We start from the raw sequence: 19,036 nt of genomic DNA, 5'->3' as shown, positions 1-19,036 counted from the left end.
TTTCTCAAGGTATGGTTCAGAGACCACTGTCATCTACCTAGTGTGCTTGTTAGAAGAGCAGGTTGTCTGCTCTGGTCCAAGATATAACAAATCCAGTGGAAGGGCAAAGAGGAAGTGGGGATCTGCACTTGTAAAAAAAAAAACAAAAAACCAAGTGATTCTTTTTCTTTTTTTCCTTAATCAGTGCATTTATGTAGTGCCTAGTATGCACTAAGGCTCCATGCTAGGTATTGGAGATACATGGTGAATAAGTTACAATTCTGGCCTCATAAAGACTAACTCTAATATAGGTGAGAATGGAATGGAGAGCTGGGGATGTAGGAAGAGTGTAGTCTGATCTTGTTGTGATGGGAAAGACTTGAGTGGTTAGGGAAGCTTTCCTAGGCAGTGATGTAAAGTCTGGAAGATTTCACGGAAATAAGTTTGTAACAGCAATTAAGATTGTGAAAATCCCTTATCTGGCAAATGAGTGTGGCATTGTGATTGTCCCATGAAACCCAGTGAATTTTTAGCACATTTCATCTGAGGATCAGTGACATAGCTGGATTGATGTTCTAAGAGAAGCACCGCTGCTGCTGCTAAGTTGCTTCAGTCGTGTCCGACTCTGTGCGACCCCAGAGACGGCAGCCCACCAGCTAGAGAAGCACCATTGTAAGGTGAAAAACGCGTTGACACAAACTCTCTCCTGATCTGGCCACCAGGGGCGCTGTCACCCCAGGGTGGCTTAGTTGTGGGCAGAGGGGCTTGACACAGGGAAGGATATCTACATAAGAAGTTCACCGGTCACATCCTATAAGTTGGGAGCCCTTAATTCAAGGAGTATTGATAGTACTGTAAGTAGTGCAGTATGTGGTGAAACGAGGGAACTTATTACACCAACAGGAACAGAAAATGTCCATTATTTTCAATTCCTATCTCCTTTGACCTGTCTGTACCATTTAATTCCACGGACTCTGGCTTTCTTCTTGAATGTCTCTTTTCCTTTGACTTCTAGGACACAAGTCTCTCATGATCTTCCTTCTGTCCTTAATAATAAGGAACATTTACTGAGCACTTACAATAAGCCAGGCTCTGCGCTAAACGGTTTGTATGCATTATCTCATTTAATCCTCTCATCCCTCTGATATAGATACTGACTGGCATTAATTCTACTCAGAGATTAAGTCTGGCATGTACATTACACAATTGTGGGAGCTGGAGTTAGCCTCGGAATCAGGACAACCCAGTCCTCACCTCCCACACTGACAGTGGTCCTCGCCAGGCTAAGCCTTCAGGCTTCAGGTGATGTAAACAGTACCCTCTTTTTCCTGTTTCCTCCTCTGCAGCTAGCTCTTTTCCGGGTGATAGCTTCAGGGTGACCCCTGCCCCCAACCTGACTTGACATGAGCTTTGAAACTTCCCTCTTAGAAAGCAGTGACCAACTGTACTAGAATGGTCTCTTGTCTCATCTGTTCCCACAGCCAGGCTGTGAGCCCCTCTAAATGCCTTTATATTGTGGCCACCTGGTGTGCTTGGCACATACTAGAGTCAAAAATGTAAATGGAACAAATAGCCTCCAGAGGGAGTTATTAATAGATAGTTGCATACATAGCCCTTACTGCATGAAATGTCACAGGTATTTCAAAAGGTTCCTTTGAACCTCTGGCAGAGACTGCAAGTGGTGATAAAGGCATTCTTCTTTTCAGTTTTGTAATCCCATGACTTTGAATTTAGGAATTGTACTAAGGGCAGAGGGCAAGGGGCCAGTGGAGAGCATTCTGGTGAGCTGAGAATGCTTACAGCATTGTGCACATGTCCATTCATATCCCAAACGTCAGGGCTGAGCCTGGACAGGTGGAGCTGATGATATTGAGCTCTGGCATCCACCCAGCTGTGCAGCAGTGCCTCCTCCCCCAGATGCGGTCTGGGCAACATTTCCTCCATGAGGGTGGAATGTTTTGGAAGTCCTGGAGGGAAGAACAGAGAGCTGAGTGAAAGGTCTCTGTCCTCAGTTGGTCGTAGAATATGTGTGATAGGGAAGGAAACCCAAGAATAGACTGCAACTAGAGGAGTATCTTCTCTGGTGGCTCAGATGGTAAAGAATCTACCTGTAATGTGGGAGACCTGGGTTTGATCCCTGGGTTGGGAAGATCCCCTGGAGAAGGGAATGGCTCCCCACTCCAGTATTCTTGCCTGTAAAATCCCATGATTTTAAAATCACAAAGAGTTGGACACAACTGAGTGACTGAACAACAACAAATTCCCATGGGCAGAGGAGCCTGGCAGGCTATAGTCCACGGGCCACAAAGAGTTGGATATGACTGAGTGACTAACACTTTCACTTTTTGTAGGGATATCATCTTCCTGCCGTGGGGAAGATGAAGTGCAGGCCTGCCCTGGCCCTTGAAGTGCAGTTAGCATGGTGTTTTGCTAGTGTGTCTGACTGCTCCCCCTACAAGCTTTTAGGCCCACATTCTCCAGGATGGTGGCCACCAGCTGTGTGCAGCTGTTGACCAACTGAAATGCAGCTGATGTAAGTCAGCTACTGGACCTTTAGCTTTATTTAATTTTAATTAATTTAAATAGCTGTATACCGCTGCCAAGTCACTTCAGTCATGTCTGACTCTGTGCGACCCCATAGATGGCAGCCCACCAGGCTCCCCCGTCTCTGGGATTCTCCAGACAAGAACACTGGAGTGGGTTGCCATTTCCTTCTCCAATGCATGAAAGTGAAAAGTGAAAGTGAAGTCACTCAGTCTTGTCTGACTCTTAGCGACCCCATGGACTGCAGCCTACTAGGCTCTTCCATCCATGGGATTTTCCAGGCAAGAGTACTGGAGTGGGGTGCCATCGCCTTCTCCATGTATACTGCTAATGGTACTATATTGGGCAGGGAGTGGACATTTCCATCATTCCTAGTTCTGTTGGACAACGCTCCTCTAGATGGTTTTTGCTCTAATGACGGCTTAGCATCATCAAGGGAGGACTCAGGAACATTTAACTCATTACATTTTTAAAATGTTAATCACATCGTATGCATTAATTTTTTGTTGCACTGGGTCTTTGTAGCTGCACACCAGCTTTCTCTAGTTATGGAGAGCAAGCAAGGGCTACGCTCGTTTGGTGCACAGTCTCCCCATTGTGGTGGCTTCTCTTGCCGTGGAGCACGGGCTCTAGGCATGTGGGCCTCAGTAGTGGTAGTACACGGGCTCAGTGGTTATGGTGCCTGGTCTTAGTTGCTTCTTGGCATGTGGAATCTTCCTGGACCAGGGATCGAACTTGTGTCCCTTGCATTGGCAGGTGGATTCTTATCCACTGTACCACCAGGGAAGTCCTCATTGCATTTCTTAACCAATGCAAGGCTACGGCCAACTCGAAAAAAAGATACACATTGATTCATTCATACACATGTCTGTCTATCTCTTTATGTATAAAGTCTACCTACTATGATCTATTTATCTGTCTATAGATACCTACCTATCTACCTCCCTTGCTGCTACTATAGAGACTTTTGATCTCTCCTCTTCCCAGCACCAGATTTAACTCAGAAGTCTATTTTTACTTAGTTTTTTCTATTTTCCCCCTTTTCCTTTAAGAGGACATTGATTGACCTCATCGATGGGAATGTTCTCTAAGTGTTGCCAAGGAACATGAGTGTGTTTTTCTGCATCTGGCATCTCTGAGGGTGTCTAGTCTCCAAGGTGTCTGCTCTGCAGGCAATGGGGTGTGAGTTCACCCCTGCTCCTCGGACCTCTGACTCTGCTGGTAGGGGGAAGATAGTGCCCAGGGATGGCTGGGCCTTTGGTGTCCCAGAGGGAGTAGCCCCATCCATCATTCTCGGTGAACTCTGGGAGAGGGTAGTCTCTAATGTCAAGAAAATAATTAACTGATTTCCATAATAAGGAGGTTACACATGGCTTTTTAGTTTCAAAGTATTTTATTTAAATAAAATCTTCTCTTGGTGCATTTAAATTTTCCAGGAAGAAAAATACTGACAAATGCTATACAACATGGACCATTTATATTCTTCTTGAAAAGGTGACTGCCCTTTCTCTATATCTTCCCCTCCTCCCGCCGCCCCCCAAAAACCCCAAAGCGAATCCACTGAGCAAATGGGAGAAAGATCTCTTCTGATTGTTCAGAAGTCCTGGGCCTGGGGGCTCCTCCCCAAGCCTGGGCTGGTCTGGGAGGCCTCTTCCTTGCCATCCCTTTTGTCCTCTGTTAGCCTAACCCCACCCCCACAAGATGGGCCAGGCAGGCTCCAGTCCTAAAGGACTCCTGGCTGCCTGTGATAGTTCTGGGACAGAGGGTAGGAAGGAGAAATGAAGATGGAGAGGGATGGAGCCAGGGTGCTGCCTAGAGACAGAGAGAGGGGAATGGGAGAAGAAAACGGGAGAGGAGGATGACAATAAAGTGGGAAGAAAAGGCAGTGGAATCCAATAATTGCTTTTTGTTTCTTTGACACACACACTTATTCAGCAAAGCCTGAGGGCCTCTCACTCACTGGACACTGTTCTGGGTGCTCCAGTGAAGGCTGTTGGGGAGGCTGGATGGGATAAGAGAGGAGCCTCTTTCAAGCATTTGGCTCTCCAAACCTGGGTTATGGAAGCAACCGAGAAGTGTGTTTCTGGGTGTTCACACCTGGAGGTGGAACAGATACATTCAGATAGGAGATGGTGGGGCACGGCACCTGGAGATAGAGGCCTTGTCCTGGGTGATGACAACGGACTGCTGTCTTAATTCAGACTAGCAGCTGGTTGCCATGGCAACTATGGTACTTTTGTGGTTCCGTGATCCCGGAGATCAGCACTCCTAGATTGTATCTGACACCAGTCTCAGCCATCAGCCTCTACGTCTCCCCCAAGTCATCCATTTGATGGGGTGCTGAGAGTTGGAGACAGAATAAGCAACTCAGCGTGCTGGGCGGTGGGAGGTGTGGGGAGATGAGAAGTCATTCTGGGAGGTGAAGGGGATGGCCAGATGCTCCAGGACAAGGGGACAGAGCATCAGAGGGTACTTCTTTCACTGGTCAAAGAGGTTTATGCCTGAGAGGCCTGAGTGCCTGGGGTATTTAGGCCCACTTAGGGCAAGAAGGGGGAACAGGGCTGGTTTGAAAATAAAAGCAGGCCTGCAATATGCTTCACAGGGTGTTCCGTTAGAAGATCTCAGTGCAGCAGTCGCCAGCAGGCACCTCGCCTCCATAGGACTAGATCTGGACTTTACCTGAAAGGCGGGTGACTACCAGCTGCCTCAAGTGAGCAAACGACATTTTCCGTGAAACAATGTTAGAGAATTTAGCTTTTGCTTCTATAAATATCATAGCTTAGCTACATTATTAATGAAATTGCAATTTCACCATCATTTAGAACAGCTTCAGTCGGAAAATATTTCAAGAGAGCTACCCTGCAGATTGGCAAATGAGCACAACCTGCTCCCACATGGGGAATTATCCATCTTTGTGCTGTGGTCACAAGACAATCAAAATGCCACCCAGTTCACCCTGTGAGTGGACTAATTCAGCATCCCAAACTCGGCCCAGAATGTGGGGAGATGCTCTGCTCAACTAACTGCAGACCCAGCTTACATGTGCTTATGGATCTCAGGGCACACTTGTCAACCCAAACCTTGGCCCTGCATGCACCCTCCTCCTTCAGAATTCAATACCCAACTTCCACCTGTTGCAGCAATTAATGGGCTCACTTGGAAGAGAAGGTCACTTGGGGACTTGGTGAGGTATTACAAGTTTACCCTTAATAGCATCACATATCTGACAGCATCCACAGACAGTTGTGAGTACCGACTGTGTGCAAGGCACTAGCCTGAGCTTCAAGATAAATATTAATAAATCTCTATATAGCTTCATCCTACTTTCATTTAAACTCTGTAACTTCTGCACCCTGTCTGCAACATGCCATGCCTCCATGATAACTTTATGTAATTGTTTCCAGTGTGCCTTCTGTGAGACTGTACCAGTGATTGTCTTAATTCCTTCCCCACTGAAAACCTCTGGATTCATAGGAGATCCCTAGCTCAGGGGTAGCATCTGTTTCCATCTGTGAAACATACATTGCACAGGTACACAATGGCAGTCCACTGAAGTGGACGGCATAAACCTGGCCATGAAGATGGCCAGAAGCCATTTGTTCTTGCTTGGAGGAGGGAGGCTTGCTGGGGGTAGCATCTCAAAGAGAAGTCTTAGATACCATTAAACACCCATCAGTGGTGATGAGTTGTAAGACGATAGCTTTTGATTTTTCAACTTTTCCTCCCAGGTGAGAGGCCAGAAGCATGGGAACTTGGTGTGTCTTTATCAATATATAGGAATGGGGGTATACCAGATGGCTGGAATGTCCAGCTATGAAGATTTCCAGTAAAAGGCTATGTAGGGACAGGAACAGGAGAGCATTCATCTCTACCCTGAGTGGTGTATGGCATTGACAGCACGTAGGCTTCTCTTGTTATATAATTGTGCATGTGGGCCTGGATCTGCCATGCCTTCCTATGAGATGTTTTTCCAAGAGCAGACAATGAACTCTCTCGTTTAGGGCCTTGCTCAAAGTAGACATTCGGTGACCATTTGATGAACAAAATATACTTGCTTGGGTACCTGTGGTGTCGTGCATGTGTGCATTTGGGAGATATGTCAAGAAGTATGGATAAATGTTCCTTGTGCTTTTGCATACGGAATGTGCCAGAGATGGGTGGAAGGCATGCCTGAGTCTGCAGTAAAGAGCATTGCTATTGGACACATAGATGCTGAGAAAGCGCCCAAGACTTGTCCACGTGCTTCCCGGGAAGGCCTGCCCCGGGGGACACTCAGTCTGAGGTTTGCTTCTTGGTTGGGTAGTTCCTCTGTGAACATGAGCGCGTCACTGCAGGGGTTTCTGCTCCCCACATTGGGTGTGGTTAGAAGGCAGCTGAGCTCCCAAGGCAGGACACCTCTGCCCCCTGCCTAGCTAAACAGGCAGGGATGGCCTCTTTTCCATCTGGAGAAGCTTGGGCTGGGCAGAGATCCAGAGGTCTTCTTCAGCCTGCTTCTTCTTTTTCTTCTTCTTCTTCCCCTTGTTTTGCTCCGGCTGTCGGTCATTGTCACCCGGCCGGTTCCAGCAGCAGTGGCAGCAGATGAAGAGGAAGGTGATGATCACCAGGAGGGGCAGCCCCAGGAGGATGCCTAGACAGATGCTGTTGAAGAGGCCCTCCTGGTGTTTGGTGGAGATGACATCCCAGACGGCACTGAAGAACATGCTGATCTTCTCCATGGTGCCTGGCTAGGCTGGGCCAGAGGAGCCCCTTAGCCCACCCGCAAGGGCGGGACGTGAGAGGATGCAGGCTTGCCCACTTGGAACTTAGCCCTCTTCCAGCTCTGGGTTTGGGCAGGCCACAGATAGCACCTAAAGAGAAAACAGCGGATCATTTAAGAGAGGCGCCGTGGGGACGGTCTATAATTTTTAATAACATCATTGATTTTAGGCTCAGGAAATGGGAGGAAATCAAAGAGTTACAGAGTTCACTGAAATTGTATTGAGCCTCAATAAACAAGATAAATGCATGCATTTAGTCAGTTATGTTATTAACTAATTCTCACTATGTACACACTATACAGGGCTTAGGATATGACAGTCAATAAGATGTCAGACCTGGCATGCAGGCAGTGCTCCACGGTGGTTAGATAAATCAGTGTGTGCATTCCACACTGTTCTGGTTACAGGTTTGGCTCTCCAGACCCTCTACAGGAGTAGTTCTCCACCTTTCTTCATTTCAGCCTACCTGATAAATGATGGACACATACTCCCCACAGGACAGCTCCATATCTGACCTTCCATGAACACAACTTGTCATTTTTAACTCTAATGAAAGCTTAAGCACAAGATAGAATGTCCAAGAGTTGCTGGCTGTCATGGGGGCCCTGGACCTCCCCAGGCTAAGAGGTCATCAGTCCTCATCCTGTTTCACTCCTGCTTTTCTCACGGTCCCTTCATGCTTTCTTCCTGGTCCCATGTCTCCTCCCTCTTTACATTCCACTTTCAGACCTGGCAAAGACTCATTGTGCTGTGGGTGAGAAACCAGGTCTTTCTGTTTCTACCTTTAAATATTCCCAAGTCTCCTTCCCTGCCTGTTCCTCTCTTTGCAGTAAAAAGAGTTTTGCAGGCTGATCAGTGATGGTGCCTAGAAACTGGGAGGCGGTCCCTGGCTGCCTCCCTCCTCCTATCCTGAGGCCAAGCTTGCAGCTGGGCAGTTCTGGTTGCTTCTCTAGAGTGGTCCCTCTTCCTATGGTACCTTCTCCAACTCTCCACATGTATCTCAGGCCTCAGCTCACAAGTGTAAGATCTTAGAGGCGCCTTCAGTTCTGGAATCCACAGGTTCTTGGGTCTAAACAAGACTTGGAGGACAGGCATGAGTCAAAGGAATTTAAGAGACCTCTTGGCATTAAACATTGTTCAGGAGCCAAAGATCTTAAAGTCATTGATTTTCAGGCTGGAGAGCTTAGAAATCATCCTGACCAGCTGTCTCACTTCAAGATGCAGAAGCTGAGGCCCAGAGTGGTGGGGTGACCTGTCTGTGAGGTGACACACAAGCACATGTGTGCTTCTCATCACACACAAAGCTGTGATGAACACCCAGACCTCTGAACAATGGGTCCAGCACTCTCCAAGGCTGCCGGGCAAGCAGAAAAACTAAGGATGGTAACATTACTTTATATTTTACTTGATATTTTTCTAAGCCACCTTCATGTGAATTATATCTTTTAAGTGAGCAACAGGATGGTGCATTGTGAGTGGAGGGACGCACCAGGGGGGACCTAGGTCCAGAGTCATCCTGAAATTCAGGCTTCACTGGGTTGTCCTGCACTGGAGCATAAGTGTGTGTGTTATGCATCTGGGGGGTGTGTTACACACGGTGTCCCAGCAGCTGTGCTTGGAGGTCTCATTCCTTGGATAACACGCACTCTTGGTGTCCCAGTGCCCATGTGTCCATCCAGGCCCCACCCAGGATCTCTATCCTGGTCTGCAGGCATGTGGCCCCACCCCCTCATAACATTACTTATACAGTTTATGCGGTTGTATAAATTGGCACCTGCTTCTGTGCCATTGGGCCCAAGGAGCCTGACATCATGTTATACGGTGGCACTCATGGGACTCCCCTGGTGGTCCAGTGGTTAAGAATCCATCTTGCAATGCAGAGGACATGGGTTTGATCCCTGGTCTGGGAACCTTAACATATTATATGCTGCAGGGCAACTAAGCCCATGTGCTTCAGAGTCCACGCGTTCTGGAGTCCACGCACCACAATGAAAGATCCCACATAATGCAGTAAGACCTGATGCAGCTGAGTAAATAAATACATATTAAAGAAATAAAATTATTTTTTAAAAGATGGCACTTATTACATGCCGGGCACTGTTCTAAGCACCTTGCGCCTGTTGACTCTCTTGGACTTTATCACAGGCTTATGCAGGAGGTACAGTTATTCCTCCCATCCTACAGCCAAAGAGATGCAGGCACAGGTCACACAGTGTGTGAGTAGCAGAGCTGGCCCTGAGGATTCTGGGAAGCTTGGCTCCAGATCCCCAAGGGCTGAGCCATTCATAGCATGGCTCTGGGCCTCCGATTTCTTCATGTGGAATTAACCCATTTTTGGCAAGTAGCCCAGGGTTTATAGAATCCTCTGCCATCCCCTAGATCAACTGAAACATTTATCCCAGTCAACATTTATCCCAGTCTGCTGTAGAAAGAGACTACAAAGAAATTTATTTCCCATTGTCAGATACCTCAAAAATGCATGAAGACACATACAATATAAATCCAGTCCTGCCCAAGGGGAGGTTTATAGAAAGCATACTGGCATCTGAACTTAAACTCAATGTGCAACAAAGATGAGCATCCTGAGAAGTTATGTGTCCTCGCTGGAGCCTGAGCCCCTCCAGTGTCTGAAATATCACATGCCACGGACTTGCCTGTACACCATCAAGTGCACAGGTTCTTTACAGAGGAAAACCACACTTGGTCTCCCCAGACCCCTCAGAGGGGCCAGCCCGGCGCCTGTTCCTTCTAACACCCCTCACTCTCCTCTGGATTCTCCTCCCTTTGCCATAATCTTTGCTTTGACCTCAGCCTTATATGGTCCTGTTTTTTTTGACCCAGAGGGATTTTTCTGTTCTGTTGTAGGAAGGCTTTGGGTGCCTTTCTCTAAGCCGATCCTTCCTACACATACAGTTTTGAGAACCAAAGCCTCCTTGGACTGATTTCTATGATTCAAATTAGACAGCAGCAGACCACACTTACTGACAAGCTTTCTTGTGCCGGGGTCCTGCTGGTCTCTGTGGGGAGCATATGTGAATCAGGGCCCACTCTGGGTTCAGCCAGAGAGAGAAGGTCGTGGAGCTCCTGGAGAACAGTAAGGCAGTATTCATGAAAGTAGAGCCACTTGACCTTGAGAGACTAGTAGGCTCTTGACAGACGTGTGAAAAATATGTCAAAGATCCCAGGCAGAGAAACTTCTAGAACATCAGCAGGAGAACAGGGGACCTTCTGATGAGCCTGGAGCTCAGGGTGGGAGAGTGAAGGACCGTAGGCTGTGGCCAGGTTAGAGATGACCTTCACAGGGTGTGTTTCTTTGCGGGGAGGGGCTCTATAATGGGCTTCCCAGGTGATGCCAGTGGTAAAGAGTCCTCCTGCCAATTTTAGGAGATGCAAGAGATACCAGTTCGATCTCTGGGTTGGGAAGAACCCCAGAGAAGGAAATGGCAACCCACTCCAGTATTCTTGCTTGGAGAATCCCATGGTCAGAGCCCTTGGGGTCACAAAGAGTCAGACATGACTGAGCACATAATAGGAAGATGTTGTGATCAGAGCTTCCCTTCAGGGAAAGATAAGAGGGTCTGGAAAGCTCTGGAAGATGTTTTAAGAGAGCACTTCAGTCATTTAGCAAATATTTATTGAACACCTGATATGTACCACAAACTGTGTTTGGTATTGAAGATTCAGGAATGAATGACAAAGATATAGTTTTTGATATCATGGAGCCTCCTACATTTCACGGGACTTAGTATCATCAACGGATCATGTCAAGAGACAAGAAGAAGAAGCAAATTCCAGCTTAGGTTGCTTAGTTGGATGAAATAAAAGCATGCCTTTGAATTATGTCTTTATTTCAACATTCCAGGCCCTCCCACCCCTCCCAACTTTGGCTCAAACTCATCCATCCCATGGCACCTAAAATAGCCATGTGAATAAACAGATTTCTTTTCAAGCAAAAGCTAAGTCAATAATTAGCTTCTAGATTCCTAAAGGTACTTATTTGAGTCTACTCTCCATATGGCCAAAGAGAATATTCATTAACACTTGGGAACCCTGTCTGGGGAAAATTCGATTAAAAGGTATTCTTTATATTTTTTAATCTAAGAATTCTCTTCTAGGCAACCCCCACCCCCCAGGTTACTTGCTGAGCTCTGCTAATCTATAGCATTTCATTAGTATTTATGAGCTTTGCATTATTAGCATTTCCAGGAAACAATCAAATATCTCCTTGGTGGTATGAATTTAAAAAGTCAGAGCTTCTGTGGAATGTTTTTTGCAAAAGGAGCCACACTTCGGCCTAGAAATGCCCTCTGGGAGACCCCATCCTTTTGTCAGCTCTCAAGTGTTGCTGACACTGAAAAATAATTCATCTCTTCTCGTAAAATGGACAATAGGTGCTAACCAACCTTGATTGTGGTTGTGGGGGTGGGTGTGAGGAGACAGAAGAGGGGAGAAGTTTCTTTCAGTTTTCCTGAAACCAAGTAGTATTCCTCTCTATGTCCTCCTTAGTATTTAGCTGAGAGAGAGTCATTCATTCATTCTTCCCACAAACTTCTGTCTGCCTGCATGTGAGGTATTGATGGCGAACAGAGGTCCTGGAGCCAGAAGACCTGGGGGTTTGAGTCCTGGGTTAACTCTTGTGACCTTGGCCAGTTACCAAATGCTAGCTACAAAATGCAGTTAATAAGCTTCCCTTGTAATGAGGTTGTGAAGATTAAGAGCTCAATGTGTTTAATGCATTTTGTAAACTGTACAACACTATGAAACATAATCTACAAAGTAGTGAGTGAACTCCAGATAACAATTGACTAATTCTAGCCTTGAGCTTTTCTTCCCCATCTCTCACCTCTAGCCTAATCTTAATGGCCAAAGAACCATGGACCCCTACTCCATTCAAATGAAAAGGGCATCACAGTGACCTCCCTGCTTAGGGCTGGTCAGCAGTTCTGAGGCTGTAATTCAGACTCTGGCTTTCAGCAACAGGAATGGAGAAGGGTCATTGGGGAACATCTGATAGTGTCTGGAGGACTCTTGAGCTCATAAAACGAGGCCTGGAGAGAGCACCTAGTCCCCTGTAGCCCCCAGCCTCTCTCCAGACTTCGGAACCCCTGGAAATGGACAGGGATGGCTCCTGCCACAGGGATGACTGGTCCATCCCTGACATCCAAGAGCTGCTCCAGAGTCATGTCCAAGGCTAGCCCACAGACTGCTGTTTCTTCTGGAACTCCCCAAGAAAGGGGCAGGGCATTCTCCTTTGCACCAACCTCTTGTTATTTCTATTAGGTGAAATAATACACGTAAAGCTGGAGAATGGGGTCTGTTGGGTAGCAAATGCTTTCTAGAAATGTTAATAATAAGGATCATAATGGCAGCCAACTGAAATCCCTGAGACCTTCTCCAGAGTGCTTTCCATATGGTTTAAATCTGGCCTTCTTATAACGGGTAGGGTGAAGCAGGAGGGTCAGGCCTCTCTCAGAACCTTAAAAGATTCCTCTGCTGCAGCTGTAGACTCCTGAGTATGTGTGGGGGCCATCTCATCATTGTAACCTGGGGCCAAAGGGACAGAGACCCTGCCTTGGGCCTTTCTTCACTTGTTCCATTGAGCCCGTACCTTGTGTTGCGGTGATCACTGTGCTTGCGTTATCTCCTCACCGATGGATCTCAGGCGATGGCAGGATCTCAGGAGGGCAGCCCTAGTCTCCTCTCCGGCCTCTGACTCTGGCCACACGGGCTGCCTGAGGGTCACCAAGGGGGTTAAAGATTCAAGTGCCTGAATTACACTCCTGGAGATTTTGATTCAGTAGGTCTAGGAAACGCCCAGAAATTTATGTTTGTAACAAACAACCCAAGTGTTTATGGACAGTTATCAGGTTCAAAAACTGCTGAATGAGCAGGCTGAGGTGATGACCCTTTTCTATACGCTCAGGAGCCATGTGCTGAATGAGAGAATGGATGGATCATGGGCGAGGAGAGGTGGGGAAGACATTCACCTCCATATGCAGCAGCACTGAGGCCTGCTGCGGGCAGCCTCCTTGGGGGTCACTTCTTGCTCTTGTGTAGTCAGGGCATCTGGGCCAGAGCTGCTTTCCTGAAGATCATTGTTGTTGTTCATTCGCCAAGTCATGTTCGACTCTTTGCGACCCCATGGACTGCAGCACGCCAGGCTTCCCTGTCCTTCACTCTCTCCCTGAGTTTGCTTATGTCCATTGAGTTAGTGATGCCATCCAACCATCTTATCCTCTGTTGCTGCCTTCTCCTCTTGCCCTCAATCTTTCCCAGCATCAGGGTCTTTTCCAGTGAATCAGCTCTTCCCATCAGGTGGCTAAAGTATTGGAGTTTCAGCTTCAGCATCCGTCCTTCCAATGAACATTCAGGGTTGATATCCTTTAGGATGGACTGGTTGGATCTCCTTGCAGTCCAAGAGACTCTCAAGAGTCTTCTCCAACACCACAGTTCAAAAGCATCAATTCTTCGGTGCTCAGTTTTCTTTATAGTCCAACTCTCACATCCATACATGACTACTGGAAAAACCATAGCTTTGACTAGACTGACCTTTGTTGGTAAAGTGATGTCTGCTTTTGAATATGCTGTCTAGGTTGGTCATAGCTTTTCTTCCAAGGACCAAGCGTCTTTTAATTTCCTGGCTGCAGTCACCGTCCTTAGTGATTTTTGAGATCATAGTTCAATGCAATAGACATTCACAGAACACCCACTGTGTCTGACCCTGTGCACTCAGACCCTGAGCTCCTTCCTGTCTGGTAAGGAGGAGAGACAGAAATAGCAGAAGCACAAGGTGATGAGTCCTGTGGTCAAGCTCTGTGTTAAGGGCATGAGAGAAGCACTGGGGAAGGAGTAAGCCTGCTGGCCTGGAGGGGTTAAGGGAAAGAGATGCAAAGGAAATGACAATCAGGATGGCATCTACTCATCCCTTCTGTGACTACTTAGGCAGCACCTACTGCATGCCAGGAAGTGGGTTGAGTCCTGGGTATCCAGGAAATAGGCAGGATCAGTCCTTGTCCCTCTCATGCTCAAAGTCCAATGTGGGAAGCAAAGAAGCCTGAAGACTGGTGTGTAAGTGTAACATAGAAAGTGCTACAAAGGGGAAGTCTGGGATGCTGAGAAAATGAGTGATGCCCATCAGGGAGGCTGGGGCAGGCGCTGGGCAAGGATGGCTTTGCTAAGGTCTGAATGACAAGAAAACCACAACAATCATGTGGTCAAGGTGTCTGAGAAGTCTCAAAACTTAGACTAAACTTATCTAAAGCACTTTCAAGTAATATATGTGGTGTGTTTATCTTCAACTCTCCAATACCTTTTCAGATGAAGTGCCTCTAAATTTCAAGCAATGAGTTCAATTGTTACCACTCGATAAAGTGTCCCCTCTCCCCAAAGTCTGGAAACACAGGAAATAATGTGTTCACTGTGCTTTGTTTTTGCAGATGAACAATTGGACCCGTTGCTTTCCCTGAAAAGGCCCTGAAAGGACAGTGTGGCTGGGTGTAGCAGCAGGGTGTGTGGAGGGTGGTGGGGGGACAGGAAGCCCTTGAGGCAGGTGGCCCTGCACCCGTTGGGCTGGCTAAGCCACATCAATGGCTGGTGTGTGCGAAAGGGCCATGGAGTTTCAAGCAAGGAGGGAATAGGCTAGACCTGTGTTTTATAAAGAACACTGTCAAGGTGTGAGAGAACAGATTGCCGAGAATGGGAGCAGGAGGAGATGATTATAACTGGTACGGGAAAATGGCACCTGAATGAGGCTGAGGGTGGTGATGGCAGGTGGGACGTGGCCTGACGTGGGCGTTCTTCAGCCGACGCAGTAGCGGAACTGTCAGGCCGAGGGACATGAGGACTGTCTCTGGGCTGTGCTCTGCTTCTTGTCTTCTAACCCTAGTCTCCTCTCTGGTGTCCAACTCTGCTATATATATATATGTTTTTTTCCCCTAAAATAGTAATCCCATCCAACAGGCTCTAAGACTCCCACCATCTCTCCTGGGGGTATAAAGGATCTTATTCAGCCCTAGGGCTCTGTACCCTGCCTGCCCAAACCTTGCCCAGCTCTCAGATCCACCCTGCAATCCTTTGTAGAATCCCTTTGGTTATGACAATATCACACATTTCAGAAACCAAGGCTCTCTGGCAGCGAGGGCACGGCTGGAACCTCAGTCAGCGGTTATTAACTCTGCTGCTCTGGGTATATATTTTCTTCACGGTTCTCACCTTGCTAACCTGGCACGCTCAGATGCCCTCTAATAGATGTAAGTACTGTTTTGTACAAAAAGTGTCAGATCCCAGAAAATAATCTGCTAGTGGAATGTGACTTTATGACTTAAACCTGGCTCAAGGCATGATGAAATAGAGATCTGTATTTCCCCCAATTTAATTAATTGCTTTAAGTAACTAGTCCAGGTTGGAGCCTCTTCCTCCATCCTGCAGAGTATGCATATATGGTGTGGAACTGGATATTGAGTATTAGAGGAAAATTGATAGTATTTTCCTTCAAAATCAATGTTATAATTATGGTTGCAATTTTGAACAAAAGCACAAATAGGTCATCAATACAGAAATGATTGAGGCACTATGGTTATTAAAAATAATGAATTGATGCTTTGTCAGACAGACATCCTGAGTTGGAAGAATCCAGAGACGGATCATGTGGTTGAGTTCCTTCACTTTAGTGATGAGGAATCTGGGACCAGAAGAGGCTGTGTCTTGCTGGAGGTCAGACAGTTGACAGTTGGTGAGATCAGGACCAGAACCAATGTCTTCTGACTCCCAGCATCTCCCCCCACCCCAAGTCAGGTATCTCGTATAGAAGTCCTTGCAGGTAAGACTGAGACAGCAGTTGACAAGATGTACACTATGTCCTCATCCTGGGCTCAGGACAGCCTGTGCCTCTTAGCCCCCTGATACCTCTGGGGAGGTGACTGAGTTCTGGACAAGAAGTGTGGACCTGGGTCCCGAAGTCTCTCTTGAGGTCCTTCACGTTCTCTCTCTTCTTGCTCACTGGCTGGCCAACTCACAGGGCCCAGGGAAGGACTCCAGGGCCCCTGGGACAGCAGAGGTAGGAGATGTTCCTGAATGGCTGCAAGCGGATCACCTTGCTGACTACAGCAAACAGTGGAAGAGAAAGAAGCCTTTGTGGGGGGGCCACTGCGATTTGAGAGTTATTCGACATGGCAATTAACCCATCCTGACTCACACAGGTGACAAAAAGCTAACATTGGTAATGATTATAACAAACATGTGATCCATTTAACAGGTCTCTTGTAGTGCAGCTTCCACCCAAGAGGGGTTTAGCTAAGTGCTCCAGAGTGCAGGTTACTGGACCAAATAGCCTCGGTTCGAATCCTGACTGCTACCCACTGTTTATCCCATTGGGCAGGTTACTCAGCTTCTCTCTCTGCGGCTCACTTTCTTCATAGTAAAATGAAGCTGATAATAATAGGCTGTTGTGAAAACAAGTGAGTCAGTAAAGGTAAAACCTCTTGGTACCACGCCTGGCAACAGACACATGTGCCCTTATTATCTGACCCAGATGAATAGGCCAGCCGAAGAAACACCCCTGACTCCTCAGCGGATGCTCATTTTGTTTGCCTTTTTAGAGCTTGGGATGGTTCTGGAGCCATGACTTTGATTCTTTGTTGCTATTGTTGTTTAGTCACTAAGTTGTGTTTGACTCCTTTGCAACATCAGGGACTATAGCCCACCAGGCTTCTCTGTCCCTGGGATTCTCCACGCAAGAATACTGGAGCGGGTTGCCATTTCCTTCTCTAGAGGATCTTCCCGACCCAGAGATCAAACCCATATCTCCTGCATTGGCAGGTGGATTCTTTACCACCAAGCCACCAGGGAAGGCCCGTTATGTCCTCTTACTGTGTTATTATTTGAAAGCTACCCTTTCATGGGGGAGTGTGTGAGCCTCCTACCCAATCTCTACTTGCCTGGGTGCCACGATTCTTTAGCTCTCCTTTAAAAGGCATTTTTTTCCTCCTTCCCCTAGTTTTCCTGTAGTAAGGGGGCTCTTAACTCCATTCCATTCATCATTCTTTTTCAAAGCAACCAATTCAGAATTAAAATACAGAATATGAGGATGGGGATACCATCTCTGGGGACCTCATATCCCTGGGCAGAGGGTGACATAAGCCTCTGCTGCTGCTGCCGCTGCTGCTAAATCACTTAAGTCGTGTCCGACTCTGCGACCCCAAAGACAGCAGCCCAATAGGCTCCTCTGTTCAACATAAGCCTCTATCCTGCCCCCAAACCAGACTGTCTTTCTGTTGCCGCCCCCCTGCTTCTTCCTTCTGCATTCCTTCTTCCTTCTGCATGACAGTGCATGTCAACGCTGCCCTAGGCACTGCGTGCGGATATAGTCAGGAATGATGCAGGTATGGTAAAGCGACTTGTTTTCCGCAGGGAGAAGGTGGATGGTAAACAGGTACACAAACACGGAAACCAAGAGATGCTATTGATGCTGTAAAGGACACAGTCAGCATGGCCTCTGAGGAGGTGACTTTGAGCTGAGGTGCACAGGTGGGAACAGCAGGGTGAAGGCCCAGACATGGGGGAGAGCTTGGCACAGTCTAGGAGGGAGTTGGAGCCTGGGAGCACCAAAGGTGACCAGGGAGTTCTGGCGGCATGACGGCATGAGCATAGAAGGCAGAGGGTGGCGGAGCAGACAAAGGATCCAGAGGAGCAGAGGCACCCTCCTCTTCACCCGCCTTGCCACTGCATTTGTCCGAGCCCTCAGACTGGTCTCTAGTTTTTCCTTTCTTCAGTTCCTCTCCTAAAATTAGAATGGGGTCATGCTCCCCCGCTCAGCCCACCTTTGGCTCTTTGTCACTGGTACGATCATCCTGACTCCTTAGCAAGGGGAACAAAGTGCTTGTGAGCTGGTGGTTCCTGCTCCCACCCCAGCCTCGTCTCCCCCACTGCCTCCATTGCCACATTCCCTCAGGTTCTCCCAGGCATCCTGCTCTCTCGCACTGCCACATGCTCTGTTCCACCTGCCTGGAGTGGCTTCTCACCTCTCCCCTTGGTGCATTCAAAGGGGGACTCCTTGTCCTTCCAGACTCCACTGGGAGATCTGTAACTGTCAGGCCTCTGCCCGAAAACTTCCCCAAACCCATTTCTTTCTCTTCTGAGCTCTCCTGGAGCCAATAACTCACCATCACAGCCCTTGTCTGACTATATTGTAATTATTTGTTTTCTTTGAAAAATTAAAAGGCAGAACAGCACAAAGAATTATACACACACACACACACACACACACACATATATAGTATATGTCTATGTTGAAGAGCTAACCACTATCCCAAAATATGACCTTAATTGGACACAGCATTTTTGCAGATGTATCAATAAATTAGTTAAGATGAGTCATACTGGAGTAAAGTGGGTCTATAATCCAATATGACTGGTTTCCTTATGAAAAGGGGAAATTGGACATAAATAAAGGTGGACTTGCACAGAGGAAGACAGCATGAAGAGACGCCGAGAGAAGATGGCCATTGACAAGCCGAGGACAGGGGCCTGGAACAGATCCTCTCTTCATGGCTTTCAGAAGGACCCAACCCTCCCAACACCTTGATCTCAGATTTCTAGCCCCCAGAACCGTGAGGCAACCAACTTGGGTTGTTTAAAGTGCCCAGCCTGCGGTGCTTCATCACAGTAGCCCCAGGAGACTCATGTACGCCCCCTGACTTCACAGCCCTCCCACCCCTCAGCACTCCCATGTCCTCTCTCTCTAAAACATATCCCACATG

At 47.5% G+C, this 19,036-nt stretch overlaps 1 protein-coding gene across 4 annotated transcripts in view; it reads right to left on the bottom strand.

The window, feature by feature from the left end:
• Positions 1–3,897: 3,897 nt before the first annotated feature.
• KIAA0040 (KIAA0040 ortholog) overlaps positions 3,898–19,036 on the bottom strand; it is a 39,909-nt gene continuing 24,770 nt past the window's right edge. Inside the window, exons 3-5 of one of the 4 annotated variants that reach the window (XM_086342437.1) lie at positions 12,889–13,012; positions 10,263–10,364; positions 3,898–7,370 (exon numbers count right to left, since the gene is read on the bottom strand). In XM_086342437.1, coding sequence (XP_086198563.1) covers positions 6,936–7,238 — 303 coding nt within the window. In that variant the 5' untranslated portion in view covers positions 7,239–7,370; positions 10,263–10,364; positions 12,889–13,012 and the 3' untranslated portion in view covers positions 3,898–6,935. The remainder of the gene's footprint in view (positions 7,371–10,262; positions 10,365–12,888; positions 13,013–19,036) is intronic. The other 3 variants (XM_086342438.1, XM_086342439.1, XM_086342436.1) reach the window with 3 other exon arrangements.

The sequence above is a fragment of the Bos grunniens genome, chromosome 16 (assembly GCF_055505025.1).
Source record: "Bos grunniens cultivar Pamir isolate PY7600 chromosome 16, Bosgru_T2T1.0, whole genome shotgun sequence".
NCBI classification, from domain to species: domain Eukaryota; kingdom Metazoa; phylum Chordata; class Mammalia; order Artiodactyla; family Bovidae; genus Bos; species Bos grunniens.
Note: the sequence above shows the minus strand (reverse complement) of the source record. Positions and strands in the feature narration are given on the sequence as shown.